This window comes from Muntiacus reevesi, chromosome 4 (assembly GCF_963930625.1).
Source record: "Muntiacus reevesi chromosome 4, mMunRee1.1, whole genome shotgun sequence".
In the NCBI taxonomy this organism is placed as follows: domain Eukaryota; kingdom Metazoa; phylum Chordata; class Mammalia; order Artiodactyla; family Cervidae; genus Muntiacus; species Muntiacus reevesi.
The window spans coordinates 57,124,182-57,136,583 of NC_089252.1; the positions used below are offsets into that span (position 1 = coordinate 57,124,182).

The following is a 12,402-nucleotide window of genomic DNA, read 5'->3' on the forward strand; positions in this document are numbered from 1 at the left end:
AAACTTGCTATAAGCCCACAGCAAAGAATTTGACATCATCAAACTGTGTTTTCTTTCACTTGACAGGAAGTCAACTTCAAGCAGACTGACTTGAATCAGGACCTCACTGGGGAAGCATAAGTGTTCAATAAACTGCATTATTTTTTCATCTGGAAAATACTGAAGAGCAGTGGCTTTTGTCATCCTGGACTTTACTTTCTGAAAACCTGGCCATCCCGTGCGGACTTCTGGTAGAATGAGCAATGCAAAGCGCTGGCTTGGACTTGGCATGTCCTTGTACTTCTGGGGAGTGATGGGCCTTACCACCCCTGCTCTCTCGGGCACACCGACGCCGCCAGGCAAACTAGAAGTGCTCCTGTCAGACAAGCCACAGTCACACCCGCGGACAAAGAGGAGCTGGGTTTGGAACCAGTTTTTCGTTCTGGAAGAATACACTGGAACTGACCCTTTGTATGTCGGCAAGGTAAGAACTGCCAACGAGAAATTATCTGAGTACCGGATATTGAAACTGAATAGGAATATGAACTATGAAAGTTTGCATAGTCTGAGGCCTGAGAACAATTTTAAACTAGAGATATGTTAATTGAGAGCTAGTTGAGATCTAGCTTTTGCTTTGTCAGATACTGGTCAGAAAGGAAAGACCTCTCCTTGTCCTTGCCTCTGTTCTGAGTGTGAAAGACTAGGAATTGGGTTTTTGGAGGAAAAGCCTTGGGTCCTGCAAGAACTGTTCAAGTCCTCACACAGGCAGCAGCAGCCTCAGGAATAACAGGATAAGGAAGAAGTAAACTGAGAAATGCAAAGGGAGGAGCTTAGGGTTTTTTTTTTTTTTTTCCCAAAACATTTCCACAGGTATTGCCTGAGGCCAAAACTTAATGAAAAAAAAAAAAAGAATAAAATATTCTTCATTTCAGAAGATCCTAGCTTGTGCGCTAGGATAGCTGGAGACGATCAATGAATATATTTATAAACTTTACACTCGAAATGCCTTGATTCATCTAGCATCATTTCATTTTTAATCGGGGCTTTCTCCTGTGTTTACTTTATTTGCATGTTAATCAGAGGCCATTTTGCAAAAGCAACTAAGTGAGAGAACCCGGGAAACAAGGAACTAATTAGAAAATGAATAATTCATTCAAATAACTTAAACACTTGCTTAGCACACAGGCTAAGAGTGCAGGTTGCGGAGTCAAACACATGTGGGTGCAAACCCAGCTCTGCCAGTTGCTTCCAGAGTGGCTCTGGGCAGGTCATTGAGTCCGTTAACCTCTGTTTCCCCAAACGTTGAAGGATAATAAGAGAATTACAACTTCCAAGGGTTGTCTACATAAGCTCTTTCCTCAACTTCCACCCACTTTTCAACCAGGCGGGGCTTCCCTGGTAGCTCAGTCGGTAAAGAATCTTCCTGGGTTCGATCCCTGGGTCGGGAAGATCCCCTGGAGAAGGGCATGGCAGGCCACTCCAGTCTTGCCTGGAGAATCCACGGACAGAGGAGCCTGGCGGGCTACAGTCCACCGGGTCGCAAAGAGCCGGACACACCCTAGGGGCTAAGCCGCCACTGAGCCCAGGCAGCTGCGCTCCGCCCTCCCTCCGCACGGACGCCGAGTTTTCGGGGCTCCTCGGCACCTCGCCACCCCCAGAGCTGGCGGTTCAGTCTAGGAGCCGCCCCACGGGGGCCCTGGACGGCGCTGCCCAGCCCTCCTTCCTGACTCAGGTTCGCCTCAGCTCTGCGGCGTTCACAGCCCGGTTCTTCCTCCTGCCCTCTCAGCCCCTCGCCGGTCCTCCCCGTCCAGCTGGCCCAGCCTGCGGGGTCCTGTCAGCTCTGCCCGGGGGCCTCTTCCCTTCACACTCACCCCCGCGGGGTGGCTTAAACTCATCCCTGTGGCCTTAAACCCCTACGCCAAGGAATTCAAAGCCTCCGTCTCTGGCTCAGACCACACGTCCGAGCTTCGGACTGAAAACCCTCGCGCTCCGCATTTAGGACTCCCCGGCCTCTATCCGCCGAAGCGTCCCCGATCTCCCTCCGGAACCGAGTCTGCCCTCGGTCGTCCCAGGGGCGCCTTGCCACCACCCGGCTCCTAAGCCTGGGCCCTGCTGGTCAGGCGGCGCGTTCCCTCGGCCTCTGCGCCTGCAGATGCCCGTAGTCCGGAGCCAGATAAGCCCTCCGCCCTCCCACCCCCGCGCCCACCGTCCTCTCAGCTGCGCAAACAGCGGGCCTCCCGACAGCCGCCCTCCTTCTGCCCGCACTTCCTTCCGGGCCATTCTCCACACACGATCTTTTGAATGTGAGTCAGACAGTAAGACTCTGCCTGCGATGCAGGAGACCCCGGTTCGATCCCCGGGTCGGGAGGAGCGCCTGGAAGAGGGCATGGCAACCCACTCCAGGGTTCTGGCCTGGAGAACCCCACGGACAGAGGAGCCCGAGGGGCAGAGCCCACGGGACCGCAGAGACGGACACAACCGACACAGCCGCGTCACGCTGCGGAGGCGGCAGGGCCTCCCCGCTGCGCTCTGAGCCACGCGGGCCCGCCTCCTCTCGCGAGGCCGCTCCTCCCACCGCGCCCCCGACCCCACCCCGCCACGGGCACGCGCCCCGCCGGCCCGCCCCCACGTGGCTCACTGCCTGCTGGCCCCCACCACGGGCTCGCTCCCCGCCAGTCCCGCCACGGTCACCCTCCCCGCCGGCCCCCGCCACGGACACGCTGCCCGTCCCACCGTCTCAGCCGGGGCTCTGACCGCTGCCCTCTCTCCGCGGGGACCTGGGGACGCGGCCTCCGGCAGCTACCAGGCTGGCCGGCCCTGCCTTCCTCCCCGCATCGTGAGACGCGCTCGTCCTGGCTCCCCCCCTCCTCGTCGGCCTCCTCGTCGGCCTCGAGGGCTCGTTCACGCCTGACTTTGCCTCGGCCGTCCTCCGAGGCGCACCCCGTCGGGCTCTCAGTACCGCCAGGTTTTCAGCGTTCGGGTCACCCTACCACATCCAAGTCACGCGTTTGTCTCCATGTGTGTCGTCTGGAGTCCTGTGTGTGTGCAGTCAGGCGTCTCCGCTTCTTTGCGGACCCAGAGCCTGTAGCCAGCCAGACTCCTCTGACCACGGGAGTTTTCAGACAGGAATACCAGAGTGGGCTGCCATGAGCTCCTCCAGGGGATCTTCCTGACGCAGGGATCGAGCCTGCGTCTCTTGTGTCCTCTGCACTGAGTCACCTGGGAGGACTCAGACCAGACTACAAGCTCTGTGAGGACAAGGACATGGCTTCCATTTCCTCCACAAAACCTAACTCGGCACCGTCACACAGACACGGGTACCTCGTGGAGTAGTCAGGGTCAAGCAAGCCAGCACGGGAAAGTGCTCTGGAAGAGTGCCGGGTCCAGGGTAAGATCTTAATAATGCTACCCTGTAGTAGGAGGAGGATGAGGACTAGTAATAGCAGCAGCAATAGGATAGCAAGTTCATTAAGGGAATTAAGCAGCTCGGTGACGCATACCTAATGTGCCTGCAAATCTGAGCCTCACAGCCTGTGGATTTTCTTTGACTTCTCCCTCTCCTCTTCTTCCTTCATGCACCGACGTCCTGTCAGTATCTCCTTGCCACTTTCTCTGACTCACTCATCCTCTCCAGCTCTGTCCTCACTGTGTTCCTCCGGGTCTTCATGATTAGATTAACTGAGTGGGCGCCCTAAGGGAGGATGTCCCCGTCCTTCCCCCGGGACTCGGGCCGTTTATCTCCTTGAAGCGCCCTTCCCATCACGTCGCTCGTCTGATTAAGGAAGCACTCTCGCTCCGCAGTGCTTATCGGAGCGCTCCGCACACAGGGCAAGGACTACGGGGAGATGAGCCCCGCTGGGATAGCTGCAGCCTCACCCTGCTGTCCGCCAGGCGGGTCTCCTTTCCGTCCCCGACGCCACACACCCTGAGGGTGCGCGTGCTGCTCTCGCCCGGGACACTCCGTTCCCCCCTCTCCGATCGGTCATGCTCACGTTTCTCAGGGTCCCAGCTTAAAAGCATCTTCCATCATGACTACATCTTCCATTCATTCAGAGTTCCAAAGATTTCTAGCAATTTGTATTTGTAAAACATTTCTCCCAACTAGACACACATAGCTCCTGCTAAACCAAGTTTGGGAAAACACTTTTGTATTCATTCAGTAATGGCTTCGTGTGTTTGTACAACTTCGAGCCCTCCCTCCTTCTCCCAAGGGTACACACCGAGACCTCATGCCTGGCCTGGCCTACATTTCCCTGACACTAGCACCTGGCAGAGAACTGCAGACGCGGAGATGCAGACAGTCGAGGGGAGCCGACGCTGTCCCAGGGCACCGCGGTGCTGAGCGTCAGCCCCCCGCGGCAGGCAGGGCATTCAGGCATCACAGCAGTGCCGTGAAGTGAGTATAAGGCACCTCTCCTGGATAATTTAAATAAGGGAAGGCTCAGAGAGGTTATGTTCCTTGCCCAAAGTTACACGGAAGGTTAATAGGAAATCTGACACTGAAGCCATGAGCTTTCTTTTTCTTTGGCCTGTATGTGGCCATGACATTAGACCCCGCCCTGAGAGACACACAGAAGAGTCCGTGGTGTCAGTGAGACCAGAGATGTAACCACGCCTGTTCCCTGAAGGCGGGAGCGCTCAGCTGGGCAGCACGCTCCAGGGCTCAGGATCAGTGAGACCAGAGATGTAACCACGCCTGTTGCCTGAAGGTGGGACGCTTAGCCAGGCAGCGCGCTCCAGGGCTCAGGATCAGTGCGACTCCGTCGGCCGGAGCCCTCCAGCCTCCCCTCGCCATGGGATTCTCCAGGCAAGAATACCGGAGTGGGTAGCCATGCCCTCCCTCCTCAGCGGATCTTCCCGACCTGGGGATCACACGCACGTCTCTTCCGTCCAGCTGCATTGGCAGGCAGGCTCTTTACCACTAGCACCCCTGGGAAGCCCGTGATTGGGGCTCACCCAGTCCTAATCCACCCACCGTGGGACACAGGCCATCCCCACACCTCCAGCATCATCCTGACCAACCAGCTCTCAATGCAAGTCTGCGCCCTGGATTGGGTCTGTTACCTGCACAGGAAGAGTTGTGTACTCACTCACCCAGGCACTACTCCCCCTCACTTTCTTCTGAAAGAGAACCCATCCCTCTCTCCCAGGGATCATTTCAGCTCGTCACCATGAGCTCCGGAAGATGTCTGTTTAGAGAGACTGCCTGAGTATTTGCTTTCTTCAGAAAGGAGTATGGCAACAATTATCAGCTGTAATTGGTATGGCCTTACAAAATCCACACTGGGCTTCCCAGGGACAAGGCAGTGTCAAGTCAAACCGGGATTATGTTGACATATGCAAAGAGGTGGATGCAGGGAGCTTGTGCTTATGCACGAATCCGGGGTCCTGAGTCGTGCTGAGGTTAACAAGTGCGCGGAAGCTGTCTAACCACAAATTGTGAGCACTCACTGCCTTCCTGGAACCATACAAGGCTCCGTGAAAGACGGTGAAAAGGAGCGCCATCGCCCCCTGTGTTAAGCTTCATGTACTTCCCGTCACTCACTACACCTCTGGCTCAAGATCTTATAGACGAAAGCAAGGTGAGGCTAAGCAGGGTATCCAGCTGTCTTATTCTGTCTAGGACAGCAAAGCTGTTTTTCCAGGATGGGGGTAACTGTGTGCTACCAACTCCATTGCCGAAGCTCCGCACCTTCCTCTGAAGAGCTGGTGCTGTCAGTGTGAGCTGAATTAAACATGGATACATATAAAGCACATCTTTATTGCAGTACCAACTTGCTGAGTGACTGAGAGAAAAGCTGTTAATATCTCTTCTTTGCAATTTTTGCAACCAAATATGCGTTCTATGACTGGAGAACCTCATGTTCAGTTCACATCACTGTGCTGGCTATTAGGTGAGTGTCTCAGCTCCGTATTCACGTTCCCATACTCCACGGGCCTGGGACTCTGCACAACACAGCTTTTCTGTTTCCAAGCAGCTCCCGGGTTTCTGAGAGTGGAATGTTCTAGGGGGAGAACCAAAGGCAGGAGAAGAGGGACTTGCTCCTTTTATCTGTGGGAGCTGATTCTGGTTTCTGAAAGCAAATCCATACCCCAGCCTCACACATCCACTGGAGGGCGCCCCCTTCTCAGAGGTCTGAGTCTCAGCTCTACGGGGCGGGGGGTGGGGGGGGAACTGGGCAGTGGGGGGCATTTCTAAATGCCTGGAGTCCAGCCCAAGGGGATAACACCCCCTTCTCAGAGGGCTCCAGCCCAGCCTCCTCCAAACATCTAGATTCCAAGCACCCCCAACTCCTGTCCTCTGCTCGCCCAGCCAGAGGGGCACAAGCTGTTTCCTCGAGTTACTGGTTACCATCGCCAGTGACACCTCCGGAAAGGAACATTTTTCCTTTTCAATCCTTCATATTAAATTCTCTCCGCTAAAATGACTGGTATGGGTTTTGTTCCCTTGACTAGATCCTGAACTGATACAATTTCAGTTGACCCTTGAGCCACGTGGGGGTTAGAGGGTTAGGGGACCAAACCTCCACATGGTGGGAAAATCCAGGCGTAACTCTAGAGTTGGCCCTCTGTCCACATCCACGGTTCCTCTGTACTCACGGTTCTCGGAATCCGTGCTTCTGCCCCACAGACGCATGCATAGGTCTGTTTGCAGTATTTATAATTGAAAACCAAAAACCCACATATATATGCATCCTCAAAGTTCACATCCACGGAGATCAAGGGTCAAATGTATATCCCCTAGAAATGAGTTATAGGTAAGTAGATCCAGGCACTTTTCATAGCTGGTACTCTTCCCTTTGGGCTTCCCGGGTGGCTCAGAGGTAAAGAATCCGCCTGTCATTGGAGACATGGCTTCAATCCCCATGTCGGGAAAATCCCCTGGAGAAGGAAATGACAGCCCACTCCAGTATTCTTGCCTGGAGAATCCTATGGACAGAGGAGCCTGGCGGGCTACAGTCCGTGAGATCGAGAAGAGTCGGACAGGACAGAGCGACTGAGCAACAACTCTCCCTGTTACTGGGAGGTGCCCCTGCTTCCCTGTGATGCTCTCCCCGCCTTTCCTGTGCACAAATACACAGAGAAGCTACCTGAGAGATGCTTGCCAACTCCTCTAAGACAAAGACAACGTGCTTTCACTAAAAGCTTAAACTCTTAACGCTGCACCCTATACCTCCCGTTCATACAACCTTACCGAGCATTTGCTGCACATAAAGACTTACACTCAGATGAAAACCACATGGTTCCTGACTTCAAGGAACTCACAATCTAGAAAGTTCCTCAAATTCTTCTCTCAATATAGACAAAACCAAAGATCAGAGATCCAGTTTCAGCCCAGACTCCATTGACATCAGCCAGCCGAGTGACTCCTGAGGAGCCAGGACCATCTCTTGAGCTGCAGAGATCTCTAGCCTCCTGTTACTTACCAAGCACTCTCCGTAGGCAGAGCACTTAAACTTGGCCAATGATAATCACATGATGCTTCGCCTTCTTAGGGTTCATAGGACAAAACTTTTTAGATGACAACTAGAACACCTCCAAACAACCCTGGGTATTTTCTCTAATGTCAGCTTCAATTCTTTCTTTCTCCCCTGGATAATCTGCCATGCCCTACTTCACTCTAAGTGAAAGTCCTATGCTATATGCCTTAAAATTACACATATTTAGATTTACATATGCATATACATATGTATGTAAACATGCATAAATATATAAGGATTTTTTTGTCCTCCTCCTCCCAATTCCACCCCTCTGCCTGGGAACACAGTTCCAGATGGAATGGATTTTCATTTTTTTGTGGCCAGATCCAAATAAAATGACTTTCTATTCTATACAATAAGATCTAGGCACCTTGCTTGTTTTAAACTAAATAAATAGAAGATTTAGAATGTGAAAAATAATAATAATACTGTATAAGGAGTAAGGAAATGTGAGGACTTTATATTCTAAATAGAATTCTTTAAGTAGAAAAAATCCACGGCTATTTTTTCGGCCAGTTTTGTTCTCTTATCGCCCTTCTCTGGGTAAGACACAGCTGAATTCCTCTAGGCAGCAAAATCATTGCTTGTGTGATTTGGCCGTGAGTCAGTTTGAGATCAGCTCAAAGTCTTGATACACTTTCAGGTGTTTCCTTGGTGTCCGTACCATTTAACCCTCAGACTAAGGCTGAACCAGCAGTGCTTCAGGCAGCTCTCCCAGCTTCACCATTGGGCTGTGCACAAGGAAAAGGCCGGCAGGCTGCTTTTGTCATTTCTGCTGCACTCCCGGAGGTTCAAAGGGAGTACGGAAGAGCTGGGCATGTTAATACCCTTCTCTCTGCACGCACATCATCATCATAATTGGCCCCATTTATAGCTTTCCTATTATGGGAAAGCTAGGTGCTTTACATACACTAATTTCTAATGATCCCAACAAACCTGCAAAGTAAGAATTAACACTGTTCTCTACATTTATAATAAGAGGAACTTGAGAGTTATAAACATTAAATAGTTTGTCAAGGGCATTCAATTTATAACTGAGACAGATAGTGTTCAGGCCAGATATATTTGCCTCTCTGGCCTAAACTGGTCTATTTTATTAACCGAATCTCACTGACTTTATCACTGAACTGTGCAAGCCCAGCAGCAAGAGTTAGTGGTGACTGACTACGTGTAATTAATTTTTCGTTGCCCTCTTAGAGAAGGACTGTTACAGATAGCACAAACTCTAGGGTTTTTGCCTCTTATATACACTGTTTAATTAGAGCTGCAAGAGTTTATTTCTAGGCTTAAAATGAGCACAGTGCCCCTAGGCTCATTTTGAGAGTCGTCACAGAGTAATTTGGGAGGAAATATAGTTGGATGGGCAGATAAAAGCATGTGCCTACCACAACCTTCTACGTACAGATTTGAGTGAGTCAATTACAAGGCCAGAAACGGGTCCCATCAAAACGATAGATACCCTGACACAGAGGATAATAACCAGCTGTAAGACTCCATTTTGTCACCTGAGACAGAAGCAGGCAAAGTCCTGCTGAGGGCAGCTGTGGAATTTAGAGAATTTCAAGGACCCCAAGAAGTCATCTAGTGTTTCTGGCTCAGTGGCCACAGGCGGTTTTTATTAGCTGCTTCAGCAGCTTCTCAGACAACGTGGGGTGTCCTAAAGTTTTTGAAATTCCAAAATAATTTATAGCAACACTTTTAAATTTTTAAATGTTTACACTTACCCTTTAAAAAAGATTAAATGGAAAAGCTGGATTCCTCCTTATTAGACTTGCTCCTATTGTACATGGGGCAATACAGTAGGGGATACAATACAATACAATATGGGTCCCACACGTTCGAGAACTCCCATCTTCTGTACTTCTCAGGGAGAGGAACTAAAAACAGTACTAAGTTAAGGATACTGAATGTGACGCGGAGAAATTTTGCTTATTTATCAACTTATATTTGCTCTTTGATACAGTCATGTTCAAAGCCAATTAGTTCTTTGTAGACATTTAAAACATTTGAGTAGGAAGAAAAAGTCTTCCTGTTTGAAAGGAAATCATACACTTGTACCATCCTGAAAATCTGTTTATTTTTGACACCTGTTGAGAGGCCGGTGCTTTTCCCCTCAGCTTCATTCAGACATGGACCGGGGAGATGGCTCCATCAAATACATCCTCTCGGGAGAAGGCGCAGGCGTCGTGTTTACCATTGACGACACCACTGGAGACATCCACGCCATTCAGAGGCTTGACCGGGAGGAAAGGTCCCAGTACACTCTCAGGGCTCAGGCCCTGGACAGGCGCACGGGCAGGCCAATGGAGCCGGAGTCCGAGTTCATCATCAAAATCCAAGATATCAATGACAACGAGCCCAAGTTCCTGGACGGGCCTTATGTTGCCACCGTGCCGGAGATGTCACCAGTGGGTAAGGCGGGGATGCACAAATCCGGAGATGTCACCAGTGGGTAAGGCAGGGATGCACCATGCCGGAAATGTCACCAGTGGGTAAGGCAGGGATGCACCGATCCTCACAGACAGTGGTCCCCCTCTAGAAGGCCCTCCCGCCTCAATGTGGAGGAGAGAGAGTGCAGAACAGTCCATACAACTGCACCAAGCTACTCAGACGTGAGATCAGCCACAGTATAGACAGCAGTGATATGAAGCCTAGTACTGTTACTCAGCTCTGGGTCTTCCTTCATCTATTTTTATTTACGTATTTATCTGACTGCACCAGCTCTTAGTTGTGGCACATGGGATCTGGGACCTTCAATCTTTAGTGCACCACATGAAATCTTTAGCTACAGCATGTGGGATCTAGTTCCCCAACCAGGGGCTGAACCTGGGTCCCCTGCATTGGAAGCATGGAGTCTTAGCCACTGAACTACCAGGGAAATCCCCAGTTCTGGTTCTTAAAAAGCAAAACAAAATATAGATGGTAGATAGATAGGCAGATATTTGATTCATAAGGGAGAAGCATTTTGGTATTACCAAAAGAGGAATGAAGAGCCCAAAGCCTGTTTGTCCTCACAAGTTATTAAGAATTTAAGACACCAATAACTCCCATCCCTGCTAAAGAGGTACTTGTGTACTAAGCAGTTATAGAAGCCTGACCTAGAAACAGGCCCTCTCAAGGAAGGAGACATAACATTTGCAAATGCTTTAACACTGCCCGTTCAGGCTTGCCTCCAGTCTTGAGCCTCCAGTCTTGGACGCCTGAGCAGGTGTCCACCGCCTCTCTCTCTCAGGGACCTCTGTGATCCAGGTGACAGCCACCGACGCGGACGACCCGACCTACGGCAGCAGTGCCCGAGTGGTGTACAGCATCTTGCAGGGCCAGCCGTATTTCTCCGTGGACTCCAAAACAGGTATGTGATGGGGCAGTTGGGTCAGAGGTATTTGTTTCATTCTCTCATAATTTGTAACTGCGACTTAGGACAGACCCAACTCTCCTTTTTAAAAACTCTCCAGACGGCGCACTCGCTCAGAAGATGGTTATACGCTCGGGGTGAAGACAGCAAGCTAGCACCGCGTGGTGGGTAAGGGCAGCGTGGTGCAGACAGTGCGTTGGGCCTGCTCTCGAGGCCCGCAGAACTGCCTCCACAGAAGGGCCTCCTCACCAGTCTTTAAAAACCAAAAATAATAACAATAATCCTATGGTTGCATTCATTCCCCAGGAGTGAGGTCTTTCATAACTTCAGGAAGATCTAAAAGGACTGGCATATTAACCCAGGCTCACTATAGAACCAGAGTAATTGATTTTGAAACTAGAAAGTGCCTTAGGCAAGTCATCCAGTCCACCGCCACTCACTCAGTGGGTACGGGAATCGTGAATGGAGACCTCACGCAGTGCCCCTGGCTGTAGATGTGTCCCCTGACATGCGGTCCAGCCTTCTTCCCGCCAGTCCACGCCGTCCTAAGAGAGCAAAGGCAGAATGCGTGGAGCACAGAGCGCTGATGTGGGCCCCGAGAAGGGAGGCTCGGTGGGACGCTCCAGCAGGAGGACCACCCAGAGGACTGGGCGGGCGAGGGCCACGCCCAGAAAAGGACAGGTCAACAGCCAACAAGTCAGTTTGCTTTGGATGTTCTGTTTTGTTTTCAGTTTTACTCAAGAACTTTGACAACAGAATGTATAGTTTATCTATGAAGAATTCCCTTTAACCATTTTGAATTGGGCAGAGGAACTCAGATATGATTGTTATTAATATATTAATAATATATTATTCCATACTGTCATCGTGCACTTGTGCCAAACTTTCTCCCTTTTAAAATACATTCATAGATCTCACCATATTTGAGTGTCCCAGTAATCTTGTAAACTTGTGAAATATATGGAAGCATTATTCATTTTACATGTGGGAAAATTAACATATGGACCTAAGAGTAATTAACAAAAAACCTGAGTACAGAAACTTACAGCCACAGAGACAAAGTCAATGCCAAACACTCAAAGTCATCTGTTTACATGAAATAGAAAAAACACATTCTATTAGCAACCTGATATAATTTTTTCCAGAAGACCTCAGGGGAACCAAGCATTCAGAAAATTATGTCATAAAAGTAGAAAGTAAGAGAGTATAAATTAGCAGGAGGAAAGAAAAAAACGTTCCAGTTAGGGATTTCTATAAAATAGCAATTTTAACCATTCTACAAATGGAGGGAGGGACCCTGAGGGGGCTGCCCACAGGGAGGAGAAATACAGACAGGAGGAGGGTAATATGTCCTTTACATCATTAAGAGGAAACTTACATTATTCTGACAGCTCCCAGGGGGCAGCTATAGTGTTAAGGTCAAAAATACATGAAAAGATAGTCACTGCCATGCCCATGGGGCATTTATAAAAAGAAAACGCTGCATATTTCACTTTAGACCGTTGCTACTGTAACGCGACATTTACATGACAGGAGTAAAGCGAAGACAGGTCTGTGGTTCCCAATCTCTCCCCTTGGCGCGCAGAG

At 50.3% G+C, this 12,402-nt stretch overlaps 1 protein-coding gene across 1 annotated transcript in view; it reads left to right on the forward strand.

The window, feature by feature from the left end:
- Nucleotides 1-214: 214 nt before the first annotated feature.
- CDH20 (cadherin 20) overlaps nt 215-12,402 on the forward strand; it is a gene marked incomplete at its 5' end in the record, with an annotated part of 52,356 nt that continues 40,168 nt past the window's right edge. The window contains 3 exons of the mRNA XM_065934998.1: nt 215-463; nt 9,578-9,872; nt 10,693-10,812. Coding sequence (XP_065791070.1) covers nt 215-463; nt 9,578-9,872; nt 10,693-10,812 — 664 coding nt within the window. The remainder of the gene's footprint in view (nt 464-9,577; nt 9,873-10,692; nt 10,813-12,402) is intronic.